Below are 27,730 nucleotides of genomic sequence, written 5' to 3' on the forward strand. Positions count from 1 at the left end.
ATGAACTCCGGGTAACTGCTCGGTCTTCTGAAGATACCTTCGTACACTGATTTTTTGCCGCGGTGCGCACGATATTGGCGATGTGTTTGTAAAAATGTTTCATGTTATTCCCACATTTTGGGGGAGAGTGTTACATCGCCACTAGTATGCTGTGTGTGTGTTTTCTATGTTGTGATTGTTTGACGTCATCTCAATGTGCCGTTGTTGCGTCACACGAACATTTGTCTTAGTGGAACACTGCTGCCTGCCACTGCTGTTGACTTGTTATTGTCTACCAGTGCTGCTGACCTATTGTAAATGTATTTTCTATTTGAATAGCCTATTGCATAAAGATAATTTAAGTGCCATTGTTTTCCGCTGACTGGTTGATCTGAAACCTCCCGAAATTTGTGACTCTGGTGCTATAATAATTCGGTAAGCAGAATTTGCTTATTTCTGTGTGTTTGTTTTTGGTCGCTAATTCTACAACTGTTTATGTAGAAACCGCAGCTCCGTCAGAATAAAGCGGATTTGTTAGTTTTCTTGGAAGAGGGTTGCGCGTTACGACTATTGTAGAAAAACCCCCTGTTACACTGTTGTTCCAGTGAGTCCTGGTTGTGATCGGAGCCATGAGTTCAGGCTCATCATCGGATCCACATCATCAACTGAACAAAGCAAACAGGTTTACAACAACTAATAATTTCTACTTCTATCTTTAACAAACACGTCCACATTTTTGTGACAGCTATTGCCAACAACTAAAATTAACTAAATAAAAATGCATCAAAAGCCTTAAAAAAAGAAACGCAGAAGTTTTTTTGCAAATAAGCTTCAACAAACCTGTATACAGTTGTCCATTTACATGGAATGATATTGAGGTACTTGTCATTGTACCAAGTTTAACCACCTAAAGTGGAAGCATAGATAGTTTCGTCGTATTTAAGAATTAGCTACAAAATTTTGTTGACAAAAAATGCACCATCAGTTTTGTATTAAAATTAATAACCTTTTACAATGGGGTTGAGAGAAAAAATATATAAAAAAAATTTACAAATTGCTGACAAACCACAGCAAATCAATACATGGATCCCGGATTGGAAAGTTTGTTTTTTTGCGCGGATTTTGTTTTTGGCGATTGTTAATTGTGCAGACGATCGATGATAAATCTTGGTAATATAAATTTAAAATTAACGTAAAAACAAAAATTTGTAAATCAGAAGAAATACACAAGAGCTCTTACAGCATTGGAATTAAATCTCGCTGGCAAACTCTCTGCGACGCTTAGCTTAAAAGTCATCATTCATTTGTTTTTCTGAGTTTCCATTTTTTCCTTAAAACGTGACTTGGCACTGGACCGATAGGGGATTTCCCAATTCGCAAAAACACTGACGTCAGTTATTTTTTGTGTCCGAAGAGAACCTCCCCTTACGCGAAACCCTGTGTAGGTTTCAAGTTACGCATCAACTTCTATGTAACGGTTACGACCCACTGAAACTAAACACACCCTGTCTCCTCGCAACCAGCATTCAGTTGCTAAGTGTGTAGTAGTTTGCTAATTCACCGAAGGTTTGCAAGAGTTAATATTTGTCACTAAGCTTGTTCTAGCTGACTTTGCGAGCAATCGGTTGAGAAAACCTGAAACTCTGGCTTATTGTGAAGTGGACAGGGGTCTACTTTCATATTGAACTGAGAAAACGATATGCGGAAACGGTTTGAGTTATAATTAAATTAAAGATAAACATTAGATTTTATGATAATACCTGCGATCAATCAACTCACCAAAGTTTGAATTTAAGGATGTAATTTAATGGTTCTCAAACTGGTCGTCGCGTCGTTTCGAATATCCAAGGGCGTCGGGTAACTTAAAACCCGGCCTTTCACAATAATCAGTGCGTCACAAGTACTGTGAATATCTCCAAATGCGTCGCACTGCAATATGTTCATTCACTTATTTGTTTCCACACCAAGATTCCAACCCGCGACATCCTGGGGACGAATCCCGATCGCTTTTTTTGTTTGTATGACTCGGGTGCTTTAACCCATGTAGAAGTTTTATGTCATTCGATGTGCTCTCCAGCGACATCTATCGAATCAGCCACATATATAAAGTCATTTCCTTCAATGACGTAACAGCGGTCGTCAAATTTTATTTGTAACTCACGGAAAAGAAGATAAGATTTATGATTAAATCGATAGCAAACAAAACAAAATCTTGCTTTATTTACTTGCGATAAAGTGCACAGCAGTAGTTGGCGTTGATTAAATTATTCCGGCAATTACTAAGTTATTTATTCCAACATTTAATTTAGTTGATTAGCTAATTAAAAAGCACTGATTTGTTTATCAAATGTAGTATCACCCCATATTGTGCATTGTTGGAGTGTGACTTCAGTGTATATGCAGAGAAACTTATACGCAGCAAAATGATGTAATACATAATATGTCCTGACGCGGCAATAGTGATAACTTATCATATACCCTGCTATTTTTGTTGCCAGGCATACTAATTAATCAGAATTGCTCTTCTGGCACTTAGTTTCTAACGTGTTTATTGGAAACCAACGTTTCGTCTGCCATCCGGCGAGACTTCTTCAGGGTTATGTCAACAATAAAGCATCACGCACATAAAACACTAAAAACGTAGGAAAAACGCAGGAAAAACACAAGGAAAAAGGAATAGATAACACTGGCACCGCTTGCATCGTCACGTGAACCAGGTGTGTAGCGGGGCGTAACATTTACAACAAGTTGTTGTATACAGCTGGAAAATATACGCATTGCTCCTTATCGTTTATGCAATTGTCGTTTTTATGGATGTGGAGCGTCTCCAGGAACAGACGTTTTGTATGATCGTCCTCCATCTCTAGGATTTGCACGTCATCAAAGTTAACTCGGTGGCAGCGTGTTTTGCCAGTGCTTTCCTCTGGCTGTTCTTCGCTGCAACGTCGCGGCGATGCTCTTTTAACCGGGTCTGTAACCTTCTCCCTGTCTCGCCGATGTACGCTCCACCGCAGTCCTTGCACGGAATGTAATAGACAACGCCTTTTGGTTGGACCGTGCCCTTCTCGATAGGATGAGACAACATCCTGCCCAGTGTTCTGTGTGGCTTAGTGTAGACCGCAATACCATAGTCCAACATCATACGCCTTAGCGTGTCTGTTAGAACCGGAACATATGGCAAAACGATCGTACCGGTAGTTGGCGCTGTTTCTTGTGGCTTGACCGCAGGCTTTCTTCTAAACATCCATGACGGATACTGATGTTTCCGCAGTACCTTCTTTATGAACTTCACCTCTTTATCACGGTCTTCTTCTCGGGAAACCAGAGCCTCGGCTCTATCCATCAGCGACCGCACTACCGCTGTCTTGTGTTGTATCGGATGTGCCGACTTAAACGACAAGTACCGATTGGTGTGCGTCGGCTTTCGATACACACGAGTGCTGATCAAACCTTTCTCATCACGGATAACCTCTGTATCTAAAAACGGTAATTTACCACCACTTTCCTTTTCTAAAGTGAATTTGATTGAATCTTCCACATGGTTAATGTGGGTAAGGAACAACTGGAGCTGTGCTTCGTCAACGATGGCGAAGGTGTCGTCGACATATCGCTTCCAGTAACGAGGAGGATGCGCAAAAGTGGCGAGTGCCTTATCCTCAATTGTTTCCATTACAATGTTCGCCACTACCACAGAGATGGGAGAACCCATCGCCGTACCAAACACCTGTTGGTAAAACACACCACGAAAGGAAAAATAGGTGGCGTTCAAACATAATTTCAGCCCTTCTGCGATATCCTCACAGGATAGCAACGTGCGTTGCTCAAGGTTACTGTCATCTTTTAAGCGTGCCATGACATTAGTAACAGCTACCGATATTGGCACATTGGTGAAAAGAGACACGACGTCAAAGGACACCATACATTCACCATCCGCTATTGTCAAATCCCTCAATTCGGCTGCAAATTCACGTGAGTTTTTAACGTGATATGGGCTATTCCCAACCAAAGGGGAAATAATCCTTGCTATAAATTTGGCGAGCATATAAGACGGGGACCCGATAAAGGAAACAATGGGTCTGAGGGGTACGCCTGGCTTGTGGACCTTGGGAAGCCCGTACAATTCGGGCGTCCTACCGTCTGTGCAATGCAGCTGTCGAAACTTACCAACAGATAACGCCTCACGCTCCCTGTGTAAGTAACCGATGAAGCGGTTTATCTTTCGTTCTAAAGACAGGGTCGGGTTTCTGGACAACTTTTTGTAAGTTTTTGCGTCATTTAAAAGTTCCAGCAGTTTAGTGTTATATTCGGAACGGTTCATGACCACCGTTCGATTGCCCTTGTCGGCACGCAATATGACGATATTCTGGTTGTTGCGAAGTTCTCGTGCAGCCGACAAATATGACCTAGGGGTGTTAGAGCCAACGGTATTGTGGCCACTGTGGTCCTATCGAGAAGGGCACGGTCCAACCAAAAGGCGTTGTCTATTACATTCCGTGCAAGGACTGCGGTGGAGCGTACATCGGCGAGACAGGGAGAAGGTTACAGACCCGGTTAAAAGAGCATCGCCGCGACGTTGCAGCGAAGAACAGCCAGAGGACAGCACTGGCAAAACACGCTGCCACACTCGGCCACCGAGTTAACTTTGATGACGTGCAAATCCTAGAGATGGAGGACGATCATACAAAACGTCTGTTCCTGGAGACGCTCCACATCCATAAAAACGACAATTGCATAAACGATAAGGAGCAATGCGTATATTTTCCTGCTGTATACAACAACTTGTTGTAAATGTTACGCCCCGCTACACACCTGGTTCACGTGACGATGCAAGCGGTGCCAGTGTTATCTATTCCTTTTTCCTTGTGTTTTTCCTGCGTTTTTCCTACGTTTTTAGTGTTTTATGTGCGTGATGCTTTACTGTTGACATAACCCTGAAGAAGTCTCGCCGGATGGCAGACGAAACGTTGGTTTCCAATAAACACGTTAGAAACTAAGTGCCAGAAGAGCAATTCTGATTAATTATCATATACCGTTATCATGTTTACACTTACTGGCATTTTTATGTAGGCATAACTTTTTTGCTTCAACGTACTGAACAATGTTTGGCGATCTTGATGATGACGTAGATCAAGTATGGAATGAGTGGATCGCAAAATACAGTACGTTTATTCCTGGTTTCAACCAAATTGCTTCAATAAGTTTCATTCTTATTTTACACCCAATTAACATTTATAGTTATGTTGCAGTTATTTCGATGGTTTGCAGATAAACAATATTTAAACGAGGACGAACTTCGTGAAAGAAAAATTATTTGGGAAAGAAGTTTAGCTGAAGTGAAAGAACACAATGAAGATTTCAAGACTGGAAAGTTCACATACAGGATTTCACTGACACAGTTCAGCGATCGGGTAAAAAAACAACACATGTCCAAACAATGCAGTAATGTTTCATACAATAGTGGCTGATCCAGCTAGACTGCGATGCCTGGGCTGCGAAACCTGTTAACCTAATGACTTCCTACTAAGTTTGAATAAACGTTTGTTTAAATACATTTCCACACAGAAAAACGATGAAATTCCATGGATGGACGATCGGAATGTGGCAGAATGTTACAGACCACCCTTGTTATTCGGAGCATCGAAACTGTGCGAAGAACCTCAAGAAACTGACCCAGATGTTGGCATTGAGGAACCCAACCCTGAAAGTTTTGACTGGAGGGACAAGGGTTGTGTAACACCGGTGCAAGACCAAGGAACTGAGTTACCCGTTTGCTGGATATTCAGTGCAGTAAGCGTTCGTAACAAATGCCTAACTAGTATAACTACTGTGATTTAAATATGCAGGTAGCAGCCGTTGAATCTCATCACAAGATAAACAATGGAGAATTGGTCAAACTTTCTGAACAACAATTAGTTGATTGTGACAAAAAGGGTGGAGGAACAGGAGATCTGGAATGGGCGTTTAATTACATTCGAAGGAATGGACTCGTTTTTGAGCATGAATATCCTTTTATTGGCAAGGTTTGTTCAACGAAAATCCATTTTTAATATTAAGCAATAATTGGATCTTCAGTGTGCTTTTTTCCTCATAACATACTTCCCATAGACGTCCATTACTAAAGTACCTTGTAGATTGCCAGAGTTATAACGCAACCACCACTAAAGTACTGGTTTTTGTAATTGAGAGTCTTGAAAAGAGATACGTTTAATTGTATCTTCCAGTACTGGTTTGGTTTGAGAAACCAAACATCAAAATCAGCAAAACTTATTAGGTTGAACCAATGTAATCGAAATTTACGAAAAGATCTTCGTAAATAAAAAGTTACATAACATACATCGTGATTTGGTGAAAATATGTGTACGACAATTTGAGCTGTTACATTGGACAGAGAACACGATGCAGAGATGGACCTTGTAGACGTATCGGAATCAAAGGATTCAAGAAAATAAAAAGATGTGAAAAAGAACTTGAAAATGTGGTGGCGAAAGTTGGGCCGGTTGCTGTCAGTTTGGTTGTTTCAAATAAATCCAAATTCCACGCTCACACCAACTATGAAGGTAACTTTTTGAAAACAACTTCTTATAATTTAACTGTAAATAAATTTGCCTCTTTGCGAGCAAATATTAAATATCATAGCAGTGCAATGAACTTTCAGATATATTTTATGATCCTGATTGGGAAAAAGGTTTAAATCCAACGAACGAAAACGCGTTACGTCACACAGTGTTGGTCGTTGGTTATGGAAAAGATCAGAGCAAACCACATGGCGAAGACAAGTACTGGATTATCAAGAACAGGTATACCATCATATTTTTGTGTAAACGCCATAAGACAACATGTTATAAAACATTAGTTACCAATGTGGAACAAAACCAAACTACAACAAATCAGCAAAGTGTTTATCGTTTCAATCGTGTACAATTATACCTTTAATAAGATATATCCTTGTTGGTAAAGTCTTTGAAAACTTCTTAAAAATACTTTAAAACTTCTCAAATTGAGAATATTTACTCAGTTGGGGAGTTGACGATGATTCGGGTTTCAAGAAAATTGCCAAAGATCGAGACAACAATTGTTCTGTTTCCGGACGAGCAATTTATCCTGTTGGCGTGGGTTGCTACTCACCAGAGGAAAGCTAGACCACAGTTAAAAATTGTCAATGTGCCAAGAAGAATAAAAACGTAACAAGGACTCGCATATTTTGACTAAAATAATAAAATAGTTTTCGACCAGTCCGACCACACTTGAAAAGCCCGTGAGGTAACTACGTAGCAACCAGGATAACGTTGCCATGTAATTTTCTGGTGATTGTTTGTTGGTCGTCTCCATGGCGCCAGTTTTCCTGTGTAAAGTTTAACCCGGATTTCCAGTAACTGATTGTCTTCTGTTAAATGACATAATACTCTTTGCTTTATGTGTTAACTATGTGTACTTGCATACTGAAAGTATATTTGTTAATGCGTGTGACTAAATCTTTGACTAACTTTTTATCAAAGTAGTTTTGATGAAGTAATAAAGATGTATTTAGTGTAATTCTCTGCATCGGGTTTTCAATTAAAGTCATGCTAGGGAAGAACATAAGAACTAACGTGCGACTTTATGTCAAATGTACTGAACAAATAGGATTTCACAATTAAATGTTACTCAAGTTATATTAGATTTATGTATCGCAAAATTGGAGAACAAGTTAGAAAAAAAATGCAGCGGTTGAAGAATGCAATGCATCACAACGCAATTAAAAATGTGGGTAAATTCAATATTATCAAGTGTCCATAAAACTAATATCAAAGGAACAAAAATCCATGTTTAATATTTACATCCCAGTAATAAATGCTTAACTGATCGGAACCGGGGGCACCCTGGGGTTGTGGATTATTGATTTAAGCGTGTGAGAAGTCACAAGGTTTGTGTTAAAAAACTTCAAATTTCAACATTCTGCCCCAGGCTTTAATGCAGATTCTTAATTTCTTTGCTGCATTCGGGCCACTTTGAAACGTAAATTCCAATGCGAAAAACATGTGGCCTTGTAATTATCATGCTTTTTGTCTTTGGTTTAAATTAATGCCGGATAATTGTCCATGCTTTAACAGTTTGATATTTCGACAATTTCTACGAAGGAATGTGAACCGTTAAGTTATCATTATATACCTTAGTTGTTCAGCCACAATTTACACTTCCGTCAGGATGTTTATATTACTTGTGGTACAATCTATCCGCGGTGGAGTTAACATGGACGTGAGCCACAAGCAAAACGTTGCGCGTCATCTTCTCCACTGTGGTGAATGCAGATATCATAGAAAATTTAATACATGAGTTACAACTCTGTGATGTTTGATCCCGAAATAAAAGTGAGAACATGCATACGATGAACAAACTCTCCTTTGTTTGTGATCAACGTTGTAATTATCTATATATAGCGTCCTGAAACCCGGTAGCAATAAACATTGCTGGGCTTGCACGCACGTTCAATTTCCGTACCGTGTTTACTGCGTGCCTTTGATTGCAGTATTATGATGTCATGCAGTACCTGGTACAAGATTAATCTCAGGTTGTTTGGTGGGAGACGAGATTAGAAGATGAAGTAAGCGCTTGGCGCTGCGTGTCGCGATTGCTAAAGTAGTGTTTGCCACAAAACTGGAAATTGACAATTGCACACGCGTCCTTGAAAACACCTATTTATAAAAGTCGGGATGGTTGAACCCAGAATAATAGTTGAATGTGCCTGATATTCTGAATGCAAACGAAGAACAGGAAACAATGCAAACGAATGTCGTTTTGCAAACACTTTTCAACCACCTGTCTGCAAAAAATAAGTAACTTTAATAATGACAAATTGATTGCAAAAATAACCATAACATAAGAGTCCAGTTTAATCTTACCCTCCTGGTATATTAAAATCTTAACTGATCGAAACCTGACCGCACCCAGGGGTTTAAATAACATTGAGTTAAGTGTGTGAGAAGTCGAGATTTTGTTTTAATAAAGTCGCCTGAAACATTCGATCGGAGCAAAATATTGTAAACAAAATAAAATCAGAACCGAAATGTGAAACTTTCTGCCCCCAGGCTTCGGTGCACATATTGTTACGTCATTTTGTCTGACACGCGACTGCAATTTCGCTCTTTCTGCATTCGGGCAACTTTGAAACGTAAATTCCAATGCAAGCCGTTTGTGACGTTAAAAATCATTAAAGCCGGAGAATCTTTCTCGCTTAAAGGCTTAGTAACATTTCCTTTAAAATATTATCTTTTGTCAAGTCGTCATGTAAGGTATTGACCTGAATGTGGATTTGTTCTCTTATCAAAAATGACCTGTTTATATTGCTTTTGTTGGTTCCACTGCAAGCGACGATTTAGAATAAAATTTCTCTTGCAAGTAAAACGTTTGCGCATCACCTCTGTTGCGATGTCTGCTCATATCATAGAAAGCGTGAAACATTCAATATTCTGTGCATGGATGCGCGTTGAAATCACCTCATGTTTATTCACATATTTATGATGTCATGCGGTACCTGTCCGACCACACTTGAAAAGCCCGTGAGGTAACTACGTAGCAACCAGGATAACGTTGCCATGTAATTTTCTGGTGATTGTTTGTTGGTCGTCTCCATGGCGCCAGTTTTCCTGTGTAAAGTTTAACCCGGATTTCCAGTAACTGATTGTCTTCTGTTAAATGACATAATACTCTTTGCTTTGTGTGTTAACTATGTGTACTTGCATACTGAAAGTGTATTTCTTAATGCGTGTGACTAAATCTTTGACTAACTTTTTATCAAAGTAGTTTTGATGAAGTAATAAAGATGTATTTAGTGTAATTCTCTGCATCGGGTTTTCAATTAAAGTCATGCTAGGGAAGAACATAGGAAATCACGTGCGACTTTATGTCAAATGTACTGAACAAATAGGATTTCCCAATCAAATTCTACTCAAGTTATATTAGATTTATGTATCGCAAAATTGGAGAACAAATTAGAAATAAAAAATGCAGCGATTGAAGAGTGCAATTCATCATAACGCAATTAAAAATTTGGGTAAATTCAATATTATCAAGTGCCCATAAAACTAATATCAAAGGAACAAAAATCCATGTTTAATATTTACATCCCAGTAATAAATGCTTAACTGATCGGAACCGGGGGCACCCTGGGGTTGTGGATTATTGATTTAAGCGTGTGAGAAGTCACAAGGTTTGTGTTAAAAAAAACTTCAAGTTTCAACATTCTGCCCCAGGCTTCAATGCAGATTCTTACGTCATTTTGTCTGACTCGCGCCTTGAAATTTGTTTGCTGCATTCGGGCAACTTTGAAACGTAAATTCCAATGCGAAAAACATGTGGCCTTGTAATTATCATGCTTTTTGTCTTTGGTTAAAATTAATGCCTTATGATTGTCCATGCTTTGGTTAATACCTTTGGTTCTTCAGCCACAATTCACGCTTCCGTCTGGAATTTGTATTATTTGTGGTACAATCTATTTAAGTCTAGGGTGCACAACTTGCCGCGGCACGGCCTCATGTGGTCGTGGATGCTAATTCATGCAGCCGTACACATGCGTGAAAGTACTTTTGTATTGACGCCATACATTGTTAAAACCGAATAAGAAAACAAAACTCACGGGTTTTCTCATAATTCTGAGTATACTCAGAATAAGAAAAATTGTTAACTTTATAACAATTTTAGGCATAGGTAAATGCGAAATTATCAGTATGGACTCACTGGCGGCCGTTGGTGAAATAAAGTTTGCGCAATGCGGCCGGCATTAACAAAAAGTTTGTGCGTCTCTGATCTAAGTGGATGTGAGCCACAAGCAAAACGTTGCGCGTCATCTTCTCCACTGTGGTGAATGCAGATATCATAGAAAATTTAATACATGAATTACAACTCTGTGATGTTTGATACCGAAATAAAAGTGAGAACATGCATACGATGAACAAACTCTCCTTTGTTTGTGATCAACGTTGTAATTATTTATATATAGCGTCCTGAAACCCGGTAGCAATAAACATTGCTGGGCTTTGCACGCACGTTCAAATCTCCTTACCGTGTTTACTGGGTGTCTGTGATTGCAGTGTTATGATGTCATGCAGTACCTGGTACAAGATTAATCTCAGGTTGTTTGATGGGAGACGAGATTAGATGATGAAGTAAGCGCTTGGTGCTGCGTGTCGCGATTGCTAAAAGTAGCGTTTGCCACAAAAACTTGAAATTGACAATTTGCCAACGCTTCTTTGAAAACACCTATTTATAAAAGTCGGGATGGTTGAACCCAGAATAATAGTTGAATGTGTCTGATATTCTGAATGCAAACGAAGAACAGGAAATAATGCAAACGAATGTCGTTTTGCGAACACTTTTCAACCACATGTCTGTAAAAAATGTGTACCTTTATTAATGACAAATTGATTGTAAAAATAACCTTGATATAAAGAGTTATGTTTAATCTTACCCTCCTGGTATTAAATTCTTAACTGATCGAAACCTGACCGCACCCAGGGGTTTAAGTAACATTGAGTTAAATCTGTGAGAGGTCGAGAATTTTGTTTTAATAAAGTCGCCTGAAACGTTCGATCGGAGCAAAATATTGTAAATAAAATAAAATCAGAACCGAAATGTGAAACTTTCTGCCCCCAGGCTTCAGTGCACATATTGTTACGTCATTTTTCTGACACACGACGGCAATTTTGGTCTTTCTGCATTCGGGCAACTTTGAAACGTAAATTCCAATGTAAATCGATGGTGACGTTGAAAAATATTAAAGCCAGAGAATCGTTCCTGCCTCAAAGACTTGACATTTACTATAAAATATTATCATCTGTCAAGTCGTCATATAAGGTATTGACCTGAATGTGGAGTTGTTCTCTCATTAAAATATTTACCTGTTTCTATTACTTTTGTTGGTTGTGCCGCAAGCGACGATTTAGAATAAAATTTCTCTTGCAAGTAAAACGTTTGCGTATCACCTCTGTTGCGATGTCTGCTCATATCATAGAAAGCATGAAACATTAAATATTCTGTGCATAGATGCGCGTTGAAATCACCTCATGTTTATTCACATATTCATGATGTCATGCAGTACCTGGTACAAGATTAGTGTTAGGCGGTGCGTGTCGCGATTGCTAAAAGTAGCAACAACTTCACCTCATGTGGTTGGGAAGTTACCTGCTGCGTGTTTAGTGGTAATGCAGTTTTTCTATAAAGCCGGGAGTCTTGCAGCTGTTTGTCCGCATTCAGTTGCCTGGGACAGGAAGGTGTCGAGGGACAGGTAAAGAAAAGTGTTAAGAAATAATACGAGATCTAACTAACTTGGATGCAAATTACTTGGGTCGCATTACAAGAAATTGTCGATTAACATTGGTAGCTCACATTGTAATCCTTGTCCTCAGTTTCGCCACATTTAACGTTTCTCTGTGAAGTAAGTACGTATCCTCGACAACACAAAGCGTGTACGTCTAAAGAACAACAGGTTACCTTACAATAAAGATAATGCAAGTCAGGGAAAATAAATGACTGCAGGAATCAGCCTGTGCAGGTCGCGGTGATCGGTGGACTCCTTTTGGAGGCTCAGGAATATAATAGAGATAATGCAAGTTCACAATTGTTTGGTCGAATACAAAACAAAGACGTGAGCAGAAGAATGTGATAAAAATAATGTAGTGTTGATATTAGTCACAAGAGTAAGTTTTGTAGCTGTTTCAAAACAGGTTTGTACGCATGTAGTTCGATGGAACGGTTAATCAAACGTTTCTTCTCAAAAAAGGTCATGCTTTATCATTGAATCCATATTTTCACATGATTGTTTATATCGTTGTCATAGCAACGAAAGCGTGGGAGTGGCGCACCTAGTGGCATTAATTGCTAGTTGATTGTTACGATGTTTTACAATCGGTTTACATTCTTTGTAACTTCATGTGTAGAATTTATTGCAACAAGTTGATTTTTAAGATTCTCCCTTGATTTGAAATGGAATTTATTTTCTTCTCATGTTTGTTCCTGCAAGTTGCTGCAGGTATTTATATAAAGACATTATGTTAAAATCGTTATATGTTATTCACGAATATATTACACGTCGTACTTGTGTAGGTGGAGGTTCGTCAACTTGCCGACCATCAGCGTATAGTGGACACAGTACTGGTTTCCGCATCTCACAATCTTGTTCAAGTTATGGGAAAGTTTTATCCACTGGAAATAATGGGGGAATTGCTGCAATACATTTGTGCTTCAGAACACTCGGCAACAACATTTGTTCGGTAAAAATACTCGCTCTGTAGTTCTACTAAACCAACCTTAACTTTAAGTTGTGGGAGATCTTGTGCTTACGTGAACCAAACTTATCACATTAAGTTGATAAATATTCTGTTCGCTACTGAAAGATATAAAAATAGTCAGCGTGACGAGAAACACTTTTGTTATTTTTGCGGATCGAATATTCTACTTTAACATTTGTGCCTGTTTTCAGTTTTCTAAAAGATTTATTCAGGAATCCGTGGTTTTAATATTTTCTTGCATTGATGTCAAAACGACCTGAAAGCCAACCATGGAACCAACTCATTCATGCGGAACAACTTACGTCACATACTTTCGAAAAAAACTTAAATAATTCTTTATTGTAAATTCACTTTTAATTAATATTTGTTAACAACAAGTCAACCTCCAACTAATGAGGTAATCTGAAAACCTATTCCAAAACAACTGCTTGAAGAGGTGCCAATCGTTTGATAGTCAACAAAACGAACGTAAACCAAACCATGCGTGTAATGCATTGAGATACAAAATGACATTTTTGTCAGAGAGATATAATACTGGTACAGGGAAATCCCCATTTTCTTGCTAATTTATTATATATTATATTATGTTATAATTTTAATGTAGGTTTACGAAGGAAGCAACACAAACGGTGCCTTGTTAGGAACGTTTACTGGTGATGGAAGCACAACAGGAATTGTGAAATCAGATACCGGTTCCATGTATTTGAGTTGTCCCACGTTGCGAGGTTCTCCTAATCCCTACTTTGTATTCATAAAAGGTAAGAAACCAAAACAAACCAGACAATCTAAGAAACAAGCAGGAAATGTATTTGAATATCACAAATCGATTAAACTTAAGATGCAACCGCATTCATTAATTATTAAATGTTTAACATCGGTTTTGTCGACGAATATTAAACACCGTTAAACAGTCACGCTTCACTAAACCTTTACATTTTTAAAATAGTAAAAATTTCCCCAGTGAAGAAGATATTTGTATTTTTTCTGAATTTCGGAAAGAATCGTTTTGTGAATCACTGAAAGACTTCAACAGTTTTTGGAGTTTAAAAAAACTTTGTCCTGATAAAGTTCGATTGCATAACGACCGAAATGTCGACCAAGCAAATAATTATTTGCCATAAGAACTTATGAGGTTTTGCAACTATATGCCTAAGATTTAAACGTTTGAAAACAATTGAACCCTTTAAGATTTAAACGCTTTATATATTTTTTGTGAAAACTAAAGTTCGAACTAGTTTGATTTGAAAATAATTCTAAAACTGGTAAAAAAAATCGCTTTGAAGAAAGTTCGATTGAAACTTAAACTCTGTAAATACGCGTTATGAGACTTCGATGGATTCAGATAATGTCAAGATTGCAATAAATCTAACGTCCTTGACATACAGTGTACACAAAAACATTCAAAAAAAAATTAGTTTTGTAACCGAGCTGGTGGAAAAACATCTGCGAAACAAATATCCACACAAAATGTGTTAAAATGATAAATATTTGGTTAAATTGGAATCTGAGCTGAACTGCATTGAAACCACTTTCATCTAAAGTCCGGGCTAAATTCAACGCTTTTGCTGAGCAGTAATCACTCTCCTGTCTGAACGTGTAGAGTGGATTAAGCTACACTTATGCGGCTGCTCACAACGCGTCAGACTAGCTTCACATATGAGAAGGTGACCACCACCGTATAGCGCAGCACAAACATGTATATTTTTTTACTACACCGGGAATCGAACCCAGGATATCCAAAGCACCACGATCAGATTTAAACATACTTTCGTATTTGTGAATACAATTTTTAACGAAGGTAACAACAATTGTTTGATTCAGTTTCCAATACGTCACCAACTTATTTGCCAGCATTAGTCTTTTTCCGTCGAATATTAAAGATTCGGTCAAATACTGAAACAATAAAAACGTTTAATGCAACATAAATTAAGTAAAATACTATATTTTTTAGAGTGATTCCCAACAGGAATTGCCGCGGTATACAATTGATTGAAGTTTATACGATGCTGTGCAGTGATATTATAACAAAAATTGTCAACTTATAGTCGTAATGAAAAAAGTGGACTTGCTCTGATTCCGCCAACTTTCAGTTTAATTTTATTTCTACAATCTCATGCAAGGACGTAAAATACGAAATGTTTTTTAGTTAACGAACAATCTTGTGATTCGGAGTTGAACGTGGACGATCTTCCAACAACTCTTGTTCTTCCAACTTCGAGCGATGGAAACTTGTTACAATACCTAGCTTGTAATTATACTGTGAAAAGCCCAGTGCGATGTAATTTCACAATATCTGCTTCAGCTTCTTCTCGGTTCGGTAATACTGGAGACTATAGGGACGGTCTGTACGTAAGTTAATAGGATCGGATTTTTTTAAAAATGAAAGTAGGTTAATTTGATCTCCTGTACCTTGCTGTTGAATAGATTTTATCTGATGATCCTTCACATCCTGGGGTAATTATTGGCGGGGATCAAATAATAAAACTTCAAGCCCGAAGAATTAATATTCAAATATTCGTTTATTACTCTGGCACTCCTCATCCTTCAATCAACATCAGCTCAGGTTTGTATTAAACCAAGTTCGAGAATAATGTGAAGCGGAAGTAATGAAGTGGATTGAACAAGTTGAGCAACCGATCATATAAAGTGACTTAAGCACAAACCGATTACATAATTCACAAATGCGGACACTGTGTAGTGCACAATGCTTAGTGTGTGTGGACGACATAGTTATTATGTGTCTGACTCATGAAAGATTGAAACCAAATATTTTCCACATAAGTTTTCACGGGGACAGTTGTGTGTCACCATAAACATTTCCACTAAATAACTTTGCCTCCGATATTACGCACTTCTTGTGTTTGCAAGCTGTTACTTTGGTTTTCGATGCAAAGCTAACTGTGTGACGGTCAGCTGCTTTCATTTTAAAACTTCAAGTAATTAATGTAAACATAATAGTCAGAAAGAATAAAAAAAAAATCTATTGCGACAAAATAAGGTATATTGACCCAGGAATAGTTTTGATCTAAAATCAGCGCAGTTTAAAACAGGAAAGGTGAAACTAGAATATTATTTATTTTCAGATTGCAAGATGTATCACGAAATGGAATGCAACACCAATTCTATCAAGTTGAAGTAAGACTTAAAATTTCTAGAAATTGCTAGAGAATTAAATAGTTTTTTCATGAATTGTTACTTTGGATTTATCCAAACTAAACCAAAAAAATAGAAAAACAAATATACAAAATTTAAAAATATTATTGATGTTGTAGACATTTATTGATCAACTTCTATTATCATTTGATCTGTTAAATTAGAACGACAACTTTTAACTTTGTTTTAATTATAAGTTTTGTTGCTTAAATGAAATTTGTTTTGATAAAACTTCAGTTAACCTAAAAAAAAATCAAAATGAAATTGTGATCACAGTTATTGTAAGTAATCACAATCTCATTTTGATGTCGATCTTTTCTTACTGATTTAAACGAAATATTACACGTCTATTATTTGCTTCTATTGTTTTTTCATAGTTCAAAAAGTTAGCGACACATTTTACAACATCAACTTCACCAATCTTTTGGTTATTTAAACAACTTTTATTCCAGTGTCAGTTCTTATGGGTTAAGTAAATTGGAAGCAAGCGGAAAAGATATTTTGTATATTTCGAATCGTACAATGACAAGTCTTGATTCTCTCCCTGGAAGTTGTAAAGTTGCAGCGAAAAATCCTGTTTTCCAATTTGAACTGGATGCGTGTCCTTCAACTCTGGAGGTAATTGTGTTCAGTGAAGAAATATTGTCCGATGTACATCTGAATTTATTGAATCTTGCAGTAAATAATCTGGTCAGCAATACTGTTAATAATAATATGGTTATTATATAGAAAAGTGGGGTAGTTCAGTAGCAGAAAAAACTACTGTGACCCCCTTAGGGCAACCGAGTTGTACAACTGCGTCTCGGTCCTCGCACTCAAAGGGGCCGACACATTTTCTTCGAACATGGGCAGTACCAAACCATAACCAACAACCTAGACCCTAGCACAGCAACAGTTGAAACACATTGATTGTCAAGCGCTAGTCGCTCTGCTTATGTAGTCAGCGATTGCCAACGTGTTGATACCGTATGGAATTGTTACGCAACTTGAAGTTGCTTACCGATTTAGTCAATCAAGTCTGTTACTTATATAGCTTGATTACCTGTGCCCTAGATAGGTTGTTTTATGTTTAGGTGGACTTTGTTGTCCGAAAAGTAGTTATGTTTATTTTGGCTTTATTTATAATTTATGTTATATATATGGCTTTATGGTCTAAATGACGTGGTTCATGACACAACTGTAATGTCGCTACCTATAAAGGCTAGCATTTCTTCACCAGCTACCGGCTCAACAAGTTTTTCCTGCTAAATTGTTCGATTAGGTCGTGGCCTAAACCGGGAATTAGATCATTTCTTCGATGCCGCTTTGTTTGAGATTACAACTTGGTCATGCGTTGAACGCGTGATTACAATGAGTTTGGTTTTAACTTCTGCCTATAAATTAGTCATGATTTTTTAGCCTTTTTTCTTTGTAAACATGTGTTGTGCAGCGACACCACTGACGCAACCTGAATCAATAGATAAGTCTCGTGTAGGAGGTGACTTCCATTATGTTCACTAACTTTGCACCTTAATGACGTCATCGTCGTTATAGTTGTTGACCTATTTTCAAAGCGGTAATACTTGACTTCACTCATAACTTAAAGACGTCACTCACGTTGTGAATAGTTTAACTGATGATTTGTGTAATTTGTGAGTGCACGTATAATGAGTTGCGATTTTCTTGATATTTTCTCTGAATTACTTTCGTAGAAAACTTAAATCAACCTAAGTTTTGTAAACGAACTTAGCAATTAGGCATATTAATCTTGACTGAGATAAAGTACGCCATAAACCTTCAAAAATCATGTAACAAGAGCATAGTCTTCATTATTAATTATTCAAACAAAAATATACTTTACATGTTTTTGAAAGAAATCCCAAAGCAACGTAAGCATCATGTACCAAGTTCGCAATTACAAATTTACTACTCAAGTTGTGAGACGGACAACTTACAATCCACTCTGGGAAATATCGTGCTTTATTCCAGGAATGTTAAACAGAGATATCAAAACTGCTTCTGGAGCAATATCAACTAAACTGTACGCATTGTAATATATTTACTTTTTTAGTTTGGTGAAATTCATGCTTTTGTTGAAACTTAACAGGAAAGAAAGTTATCTGACTTCACATCGTAGTGTCGGGAATATTACGATCAGATTTGAGTTGTTTAGTGACGAGCAAATGAAAAATCCACTCAGATCAAATTCAATCGTCCAAGTTCCAAACTTCGTTTACGCTAAGGTTGATTCGGCCAGTGGAAGTGGAAAGTTTCACACATCTCTAAGGGTATGTTTGTTCAATAATAATTTGAAACAAATATGTCTCAGTATTCTGTGCATGATTAAGGCTCTGCTGGTCATCAGTTAAGTCGTAGAAGTGTGGCCTAAAATACACATATATGCGTTCACACATGGCATAATGTTATGCTAAATAAATAAATTCATTAATGAATTTCTCGAAGTCAAGTTTGTGAATAAATTAACTTTTAATAGAAAAACTTTGTTGACCATTCTACTCCTTTATAACTAAACTTACGTCACAAGTTGGCTGACCCTAAAGGCGCTTGCCGTTATTGGAACTGACAAGACGTTGTTTATTTATGTATGGTTTCTATTATATATGTTAGGAAATTTTTTTTACATAATTAGTGATAGGATTCCTTGTTTAGCCACTGTTTTATTCAAACTCTATTTGTCAGTTAAAATCGTGCTGGGTCAGCAACCTGGATTCTGATGAAGGAGGTTTGAAATATGAACTCATCACAGAAAGGTAAAAATGTCGCTGAAACAAAACCTTCCAAATACATTCCTGTCAATTATGTTCAAGTGAAAGTGATTTAAGAATTGCAGAAAACATAAGCATGAAATTTCACATATTTTCAACCTTACACACTATTTCTCATTTAAATTCAGTGTTTGTTTAATTTGTATTTCATGCCACAATATTAACACAGGTCTATAGAAATTTGTTTTATTCTTAATTAAAATGTTTGACGGCTTCTTATTAGAGATTTGTTCGAGTTAAAATATAAAAAGTTTACAGATAAAATCATATTATCGCAGTTGCAAAGTTGTCCACGAGATGGAGTCTGAAGATTCAATCGTAATTTTGAGAAACTACCAAAGCACTTTCGTATCCTTTAAGTTTCGCTCATTCGTGTGGAACAACGTGTCTGTGAACGAACAATCACTGTACGCTCACTGTTACGTGCAATTATGCGACAATGCCAACCACAATTGTCAACAACCGGTGAGGTTTTATACGCAGTAACATATTGGTTGTTTTGCACAAATACAAAACTAATTTTACGATACATTTTCGAACTAGTAATTATGGAAATACATAGCAATATAAGATAATACTTTTACATATGTGTTTCACAGGATTGCTCACAAAGACGTGAACGGCGATCAGTGGATGCGGATATAGAAGAGATTTTAACGGTTGGACCATTCTACGTTTCAGCTCCGGATTTGTGTGGAAAGGTGAGGTGACACAAAGTTTAGATACCTCGGTATATTGTGTGATAAAAATATGCATCAGGCCAAACTGCACGACGAATGCAAGCCAAGTTTATAGCATGTAGGTAAGTGGTACAAGGAGATATGTGTAAACAGGGTAATCTACTTGGAAACAAAATTTTGCAGGCTGTTTTCCGATGACGTAATAGATTAACATGCAATCGCAACTAAATTTAAAATTAATGTTGAATTTGTAACAAAAACGTAGTCTGCCAGTCTTGCAATATTGCATGATACAAAAGCAGAATAAACTTGGTTCGATCTTTCGAATGCAATTTCATAATTGTTCGCACACCAAATATAGATTTTGTTTAAGAGGTCAATTCTTCGCAAATGAAATGTTTCCCGTTAATTGAGCAACTACAAAATTTATGCATATTGTAGGAAAATGGTGGATGTTCAGATTTCTGTAACGATGAACTTGGAGTTGTTCAATGTTCTTGTTTTAAAGGCCGCTATCTTGGGAATGAAGAAAAAACTTGCATTGGTGAGAATACAGTTTAGATAAATATTATCATTTATTATACCTCGTTCTTCATACAGAGATATGTTGGATTCTGGTGATATATCAATTCTAGTTATTATCATTCATATTCTTACCAAGCAATTTGCGACAATGATTAATATTTTTCTTATGTTTTAATAAATTTGTGCGAGTTAATATTCACCATACATATCTAACTTTACCTATTTATGTGCATATGTGCAGATGTGGAAGAAGCATTGAAATCTGAAGGTTTGCAGCACATGAAAGGTGTTTACATATCAGTTGGATTCATCGTTCTCCTGCTTGTTATGGTGCTGGGGTTGGTTGCTTGGTTTATAAGAGGAAGATTCAACGAGAGAACTGATCGTAGATCGTTGCAGTCGAAGACATACATGTTCATCCCTGCCAAATAACTGATCGTTTGCTGCCAAGTTGTATTTGTATTAAACACGTGCATGAATACTTGACTAACTGAGTTTGTGGAACACGTTGTAAATACAAGCCTCCATATGTATGTTTACAATTTTGAGTTTTGTGGTCATACAGACTAGAGGAATTACTCCCAGTATTGTGTTCCATCTGAGATAATGGAATACGTGAGTTCTGTACACTTCATTATTCATTATGCCACGTTGTCCTGTAAATGTGTCTGTCGTATTTCAAGGTTACCAACCTAACTCATAAAAAAAAACCTTACACAAACGTGCGGAGTACCTCGGACAAAAATATGCATTTCGAAGTCAGCAACTGATCTCGATTTCATCAAAGACTAGCTTACATTATTGAAGGTTTGCCTATTACAACTAGCCGTGTTGTGAGGTAAGATTCAAATCGTCCACATACAGTACGGTCAAAAACATATAAAAGGGGACTGAAATTTGCAATCAATTCATGTCTTTTCTGTACGATGTTTATCTCCATATATATTGCTTTACTCAACGGACTTTGTTTGTTTTTCTGTTCGCCTCTTTGGAAAGAGTTTTAATCAACGCAATCACTACCTTCAAGTCAACTAAGAAGATTTCAAACTGTTCGGTCCTGGAAGTGAATAATTTCTCATCAAAACCAGAGTGCAAAGTGTGCAACCCAAATTAAGTGACTGCTGGGCACTTTGTTACACTTTTCCATTACGAGTCAGTTGTGGTGTTAAATGCATGCATGGAACGCTTGGTTTATAAGAGGAAGATTCGACGAGAGATCGTAGATCGTTGCAGTCGAAGACATACATGTACATCCCTGCTAAATAACTGATCGTTTGCTGCCAAGTTGTATTTGTATTAAACACGTGCATGAATACTTGACTAACTGAGTTTGTGTAACACGTTGTAAATACAAGTCATCATATCTATGTACAATTTTGATTTATGTCGTCACACAGAATATGGGAATCTAAGATAATGGCACACATGAGATCTGTACTTCATTGTTCATGTTGCGATGTAATCTTGTCAATGGATTTGTCGTATTTCAAGTTGATTAGGTTACGAAACAACAACCTTAGTTGATGGTTTGATGCTTATGAGTATCCTATAAAGAACAATGGTAATGAAACGGTAAAATGACCACAAATCAAATCGATTGTATGTCACGCGAAAAGTGAACAATATCCACCAGAAATAAGAAATATTCAGATTGCATGTGACGTTAGGTGGACACACGGCAGTGCTGGCCAAAGCAAAACGCAATATATGACAAGAAAACGGCAAGCCGAAGCCCAGTTTGGGCTACGAAGTATTTTTACGTTGTTTCATCCCATTATCAAGCAAGCGCCGATAGACTATTGGATTTATTGGAAAACCCACCGGATCACGATAAGTACAATTCACTAAAGCAACGGTTAATAAACACTTACGACTGCTCGGATTATGAAAGAGCGCATAAACTGTTACATATATCTGAACTTGGAGACCGATCTCAAGCAGAATTAATGAATGAGATGCTGTCATTGTTAGGTCGCCGTAAGCAGTGTTTTTTTTGTTATATCTTTCTGCAAAGGATGCCCGAAGAAATACGAATTATACTCGCAAAAGAAGATTTTGACGACCCACGTGTTTTGCACAACGTGCTACCATTCTATGGAAGGCAAGGGCCGAGGAGTGCTATGCGTTCACGGCTGCCGCAAAGGTAGACAAGCGCAACGCGCTCGCGGCGTCTCCACGTGCATCTACATGCACTGCAGCAAGTCAGAAATTGAGGTAAGCGTTTTTCCGGCTTCACATCTTGCTCGTCAACAGCAAGCTAAAGGAATCAAGTTAATTGCAGCTAACGGAAACTAACGGCAGCTAACGGCAGCTAACGGCAGCTAACGGCAGCTAACGGCAGCTAACGGCAGCTAACGGCAGCTAACGGCAGCTAACGGCAGCTAACGGCAGCTAACGGCAGCTAACGGCAGCTAACGGCAGCTAACGGCAGCTAACGGCAGCTAACGGCAGCTAACGGCAGCTAACGGCAGCTAACGGCAGCTAACGGCAGCTAACGGCAGCTAACGGCAGCTAACGGCAGCTAACGGCAGCTAACGGCAGCTAACGGCAGCTAACGGCAGCTAACGGCAGCTAACGGCAGCTAACGGCAGCTAACGGCAGCTAACGGCAGCTAACGGCAGCTAACGGCAGCTAACGGCAGCTAACGGCAGCTAACGGCAGCTAACGGCAGCTAACGGCAGCAGGATGAATACTTTTGGGAAAAAGATGCTCAAACTCGCAGCAGGCAAATTTCGTTGAAAATGCATACTTGCCGCTGTATCGCAACCTATTCTGGGAGCCGACTTTCTGCGTGCACATTCCTTGCTGGTAGATCTATACGTCACAGTTGCCTTGTTCATTCATAATCGTTCGCCAGCATTCCTACAAAACATAACAAATCGTCGCGCATTTGCAAATTGACCACATCTACTGGCGTTTTTACAAATCTTGTCTCACGATTTCCGTCTTTAACCGCACCGAAGTTTTCCAGCATTGCCCCCAGACACAAGGTCCAGCATCGCATTTGCGCTAATGGACCACTGGTTCATGCAAAGGCACGTCGTTTATCTCCCGAAAAGCTTGCAATCGCTAGAGCGGAGTTTTCCGAGATGCTTCAAATGGGGATCATTCGTCGTTCATCTGGTCCTTGGGCCGCACCACTACATATGGTACCAAAGTCATCAGGTAAAATTCGCTCCTGCGGTGACTACCGCCGCGTAAATGTGTTTACCCAGCCAGATCGCTACAACATTCCGCATATTCAAGACTTTAACATCGCGGTTGTCCGGCGCCAAGGTATTTTCTAAGATCGATCTAGTTCGGGGCTACCACCAGGTTAAGACATCCAAAAAAATTGCTATCATAACTTCGTTTGGATTGTTTGTATTCCTAAGAATGCTTTCGGCCTAAATAATGCAGCCCAGACTTTCTAACGGCTTATAGACCAGGTTTGTCAATCTTTACCATTTGTTTTCGTTTACCTGGACGACATACTGGTGACCAGCACTTCCCAAGTCAACATAAACTACACCTGGCCTTCTAATCAACTTAAACAAATGTGTTTTTGTAAAAAACAAATCCAGTTTCTAGGTCATTTGGTTGATGCCGAAGGCTCAAAACCTTTGTCCAGTAAAGTGGAAGTCATAGAAAAATTTCCTCGGCCCACCGCTGTTAATGGTTTGCAAAGATTTGCTGGAATGATAAACTTTTATCACAGATTTATTCCTTCTGCCGCAAGTATCATGTCCCCCATTTATAATTCCATGTCCAAAAGGAATGCTCAGCTGCAGTGGTCTCGTGATTTGCAATGTGCTTTTGACGCAGCAAAACTTGCGCTGGCAAATGCAACGAAACTTAACCATCCACATCGTGATACCACAGTCGCCCTGACTGTTAATGCATCTGATAGGGTTGTAGGAGCGGTGCTTAAACAGCATATAAACGGGGTTTGCAAACCTCCCTTTTTTTAGTCGTCATTTGCGTGCTAACGAGATGAAGTACAGCGCTTTCCGACCGAGAGTTGCTGGCGGCTCATCTGGCTATTCGGCACTTCCGATACTTTCTGGAGGGCCGCATATTTACCCTCTACACCGACCACAAATTGTTGACTTTTGCGTTACAAGGGCATCGGATCTTTTCGGCAAGACAACAGCATCACTTGTCCGTCATATCCGAATATACAACGGACCTTCGTCATGTACAAGGTAAATAAAATTGTGTTGCTGATACATTATCCAAAGCAGTGATTGGCTCCATTCAAAATCCTGCAATCAATCTGGATCACATTACTCTTACCAAAGCACAGCATGTTTCACAAGTTGGGGGGCGCTTGATGACATGGAAAAATTTCTCTTGTAGCGTAAGTCAGTGTTTCCCACCGGTGGTACTTATAACCACTAGTGGTATGCGACCGCATTCCAGGTGGTACGCGAGCACCTTTCCCTGATTATCTTAGCTCTTACTTGGTGGAACGTGCGTTTAGCGCCTTCACCACTTTTTTAGATATAAAAAGAAATCGTCTTGATTTCGGCAGTTGAGGAACTTACCATTGTTTTTGTCAGACATGAAATCTGATATTGAGAAATTTGTGTCATTCCACCAACCTCACCAATCGCATGAATTGAAAATAAATTCCTTGTGATTTTTGTATGTTCTGTTGGGCGTTGTTAAATGACTAAGGTGTTTAGGGGGGCGGTACAGAAAAAAAGTTTGAGAAACACTGGTCTAGCCCATCCATCAGTCAGAACAACAATCATTTCGTCAAGGTTTGTGCGGCGGTTTAAACAAGCAAGTTGCAGAGTGGGCTCGACAATGCTTGCAGTGCCAACGTGCAAAGATTCAAACTTTTTTTTTTTTTGACCACACCGGGATTCGACCAATGATATCCTGGCCACGAATCCCGATCAGATTTTCTTCTTGGTATATGGGTCGGGCGCTTGACCAATGCTGCCAATCACCCGCCATCATGACTTACCACGTTGATATTGATATTGTTGGTCCTCTACCGCCATCACAAGGAAGTAGATACTTACTTACCATCGTCGACTGCCCAGAAGCCATGTGGCGGATGCCACCCTTGAATTTATTGAAGCGTGATGCGTTTTGCTTTGTGTGTCTCGCCCTTTTTCTGTGCCTTTCTTTAGAAATTTAGCGTGATCTTGCAACGACACGCGGTCAATAAAATACAATACATGCTCAAACACCCACTTCAATATCAAGATAATTACGCAACAGATAAAAAGTGCCTCATGCTTGTGACAACGTCTTTTTCAAATGATGAACGTGAGTTGTCCAGGTTATAGTCTGTCATCATTGTAAACCCCGAGATATTTAATATTATTTGATCGCATGAGGTTTCATGTCCGATGATGATGGGGAAATCCCCAGTGCTTGAGGTGGAAGGGGAAATACAATAGGAACTTTGTCTCCGAATGTTAAGGGAAACCACAGGTGTCCTATTTAATCCAAGGCCTTATTTCCGGTTTTGTTTGTGTTTCAAATGAATAAGTGAACATTGTGAATCTTGAAGAACAAATGAAAACGTTAACTTGCTCGTGAACATCCAACCAGGATTTGTTTCCACGCTGACATTAGAGCGGTTACCATTTATAGAAAAATTTGTATTATTTACCTGTGGTCGACATATGTATGGAGTGATAATAAAACGATTCCATAGGATTGTTTTGTGCAATATCCCGCATGGTTTAAGTGATACCGGAAGCCCTTATGACTGACAAATATCTGTAAAGTCGAGGCCAAAAGCGCATGCTCTTAATTATTCGTACAGAAGGTTGCAGCTTAGGAAGAAAGCAGCCCTCAAACATGCTAAATAACGCCCTAAAGTTGTTTCTGTGTAATGTTAAACTTTAGGTGACTTTGCTTACATAAAGTTTGTCGTCAGCTGTGACGTCAACAATTTGAGAGCGCTCAGCTCGGTAAATACTCAAACCACCTCACAGATGGTCGATGGGGATTTCCTTGGTTTATGCGTGGCATGGTTAAACTAGTGCGTTCTGCTTCCATATTGCGAGTCTTGACAAAACAAATCGTAAAACAGGTGATGTCAGAGGTCAGGTGCTTCATGGAACAACATGTTTCCGTCCCAAATTGAGTCAATACGATTTTAGTCAATTTTTGTTAATTTAAATTCGATGCTAGAATTTTAATAATACAAACCGCCTGAGGGCGCCAAAGAATTAAATGCTGAGTTACAAAGTTGATCGGCGACTGGTGAGCGGGCAATTATCCAACCGATAAAGGCGTTTGTCCCACATACACCTAATAAAACAATTGATCGGGATTTTGCCGATATTCGAAACCTGCTGGTGCGGCAAAATAATCGACCACCGGTGTGGATAAATGCAGAGCGTATGTTATCTCGAGTTCTGTATGCCAAGCAACAAAACCTCAACTTTTCACCAAAAGGTTACAGTCGTGTGGAGTGACGTCAACCTTCAAAACCTTTGAAATAACGAAGTTTAATTTGTATTTGACAACGAATTTCGTTTAAAAGCAATTTTAAACGCTTCCACAAGCCTGCAGAAGAGAGCCATAGGATGATATTTTGTTAGTAAATTGCAACTAGGCGTCACTTCCACAGCAACACTTACCCAATGGCACTAACATAAAGCATTATACATCGGTATTACGTCATCGTGGACTACGAATTCGACAACCGAATCGTAAGAATAATTAGTCCCGTTCACAAGTCCGCGTATAATGTTGATCGTCAACCATTGCTGCTCCCTGGTTTGGACCTGTATATTGGGTATGGCTGTTCAAGTCAAACGGATAACTAAACAACGACAATACATTCAATTTAACAGCCACCGAAAATCTTCAAGCTGGTGAAAAATGTTCAAACGCAAATATCTACGAATATCCTCCCTTTTGTAACCTTAAGATTGAATGAAATTCGGTGTGTGAAAGTGAATAATTAACCAGAAAGCACATAAAGTCCGTTTAATACTTGATTAAATTGAATAAAATTCCGAATGTGAAAGTAAACGCTTAACCACATAAAGTTCGTTTGTCAAAGATGACGTCAAAAGTTACAAAGAGTTCAACTTCTTTATTACATGTCTTGATTAAACAAATCGTAAACCAGGTGAAACCAGAAGTCAGGTCGGTCGTATTGATGGTCGTCGATCAATGTGTGTTGTCTCATGCTGGGAAAAATCAAATTAAATCCAATGTTCATCACTTGGAACGATCACTACTCATCGGTGTCCATGTATTCATTCATTTATTTAACATCGCATGTGTTTGTGTGGCCACAAATTGCATTTCTATCCATGAAACTTCAGTGACGAATTACCACAAATACGATATAATCAGACTACAATAACAGTTAGTACTCAACGCAGTGACACGCACTGATCAATAA

At 38.5% G+C, this 27,730-nt stretch overlaps 2 protein-coding genes across 2 annotated transcripts; one reads left to right on the forward strand and one right to left on the reverse strand.

Moving 5' to 3' along the window:
* Positions 1 to 2,842: 2,842 nt before the first annotated feature.
* LOC145903164 (uncharacterized) lies at positions 2,843 to 5,036 on the reverse strand. The gene is made up of 3 exons (XM_082991237.1): positions 5,031 to 5,036; positions 4,144 to 4,423; positions 2,843 to 3,936 (listed from the first exon to the last, which is right to left on the reverse strand). The coding sequence occupies exons 1-3, from the start codon at positions 5,034 to 5,036 to the stop codon at positions 2,843 to 2,845; spliced, it is 1,380 nt and encodes a 459-aa protein (XP_082847363.1).
* Positions 5,037 to 5,077: 41 nt separating this feature from the next.
* Positions 5,078 to 7,249, forward strand: LOC145903165 (cathepsin 8-like). The gene is made up of 7 exons (XM_082991238.1): positions 5,078 to 5,138; positions 5,245 to 5,387; positions 5,542 to 5,766; positions 5,823 to 5,999; positions 6,368 to 6,536; positions 6,635 to 6,776; positions 6,995 to 7,249. The coding sequence occupies exons 1-7, from the start codon at positions 5,078 to 5,080 to the stop codon at positions 7,116 to 7,118; spliced, it is 1,041 nt and encodes a 346-aa protein (XP_082847364.1). The 3' UTR covers positions 7,119 to 7,249.
* Positions 7,250 to 27,730: the final 20,481 nt, after the last annotated feature.

Source organism: Ascidia mentula, chromosome 5 (assembly GCF_947561715.1).
Source record: "Ascidia mentula chromosome 5, kaAscMent1.1, whole genome shotgun sequence".
Classification (NCBI taxonomy): Eukaryota; Metazoa; Chordata; class Ascidiacea; order Phlebobranchia; family Ascidiidae; genus Ascidia; species Ascidia mentula.

Coding starts and splice junctions, on each gene's coding strand:
- LOC145903164 (XM_082991237.1), bottom strand. Junction 3,937..4,143: donor GCGTGAGGCGTTATCTGTTG/GTAAGTTTCGAC, acceptor GTGAATTTGCAG/CCGAATTGAGGGATTTGACA.
- LOC145903165 (XM_082991238.1), top strand. CDS start 5,078: ATGTTTGGCGATCTTGATGATGACGTAGATCAAGTATGGAATGAGTGG. Junction 6,000..6,367: donor AATATCCTTTTATTGGCAAG/GTTTGTTCAACG, acceptor TACATTGGACAG/AGAACACGATGCAGAGATGG. Junction 6,777..6,994: donor TACTGGATTATCAAGAACAG/GTATACCATCAT, acceptor ATATTTACTCAG/TTGGGGAGTTGACGATGATT.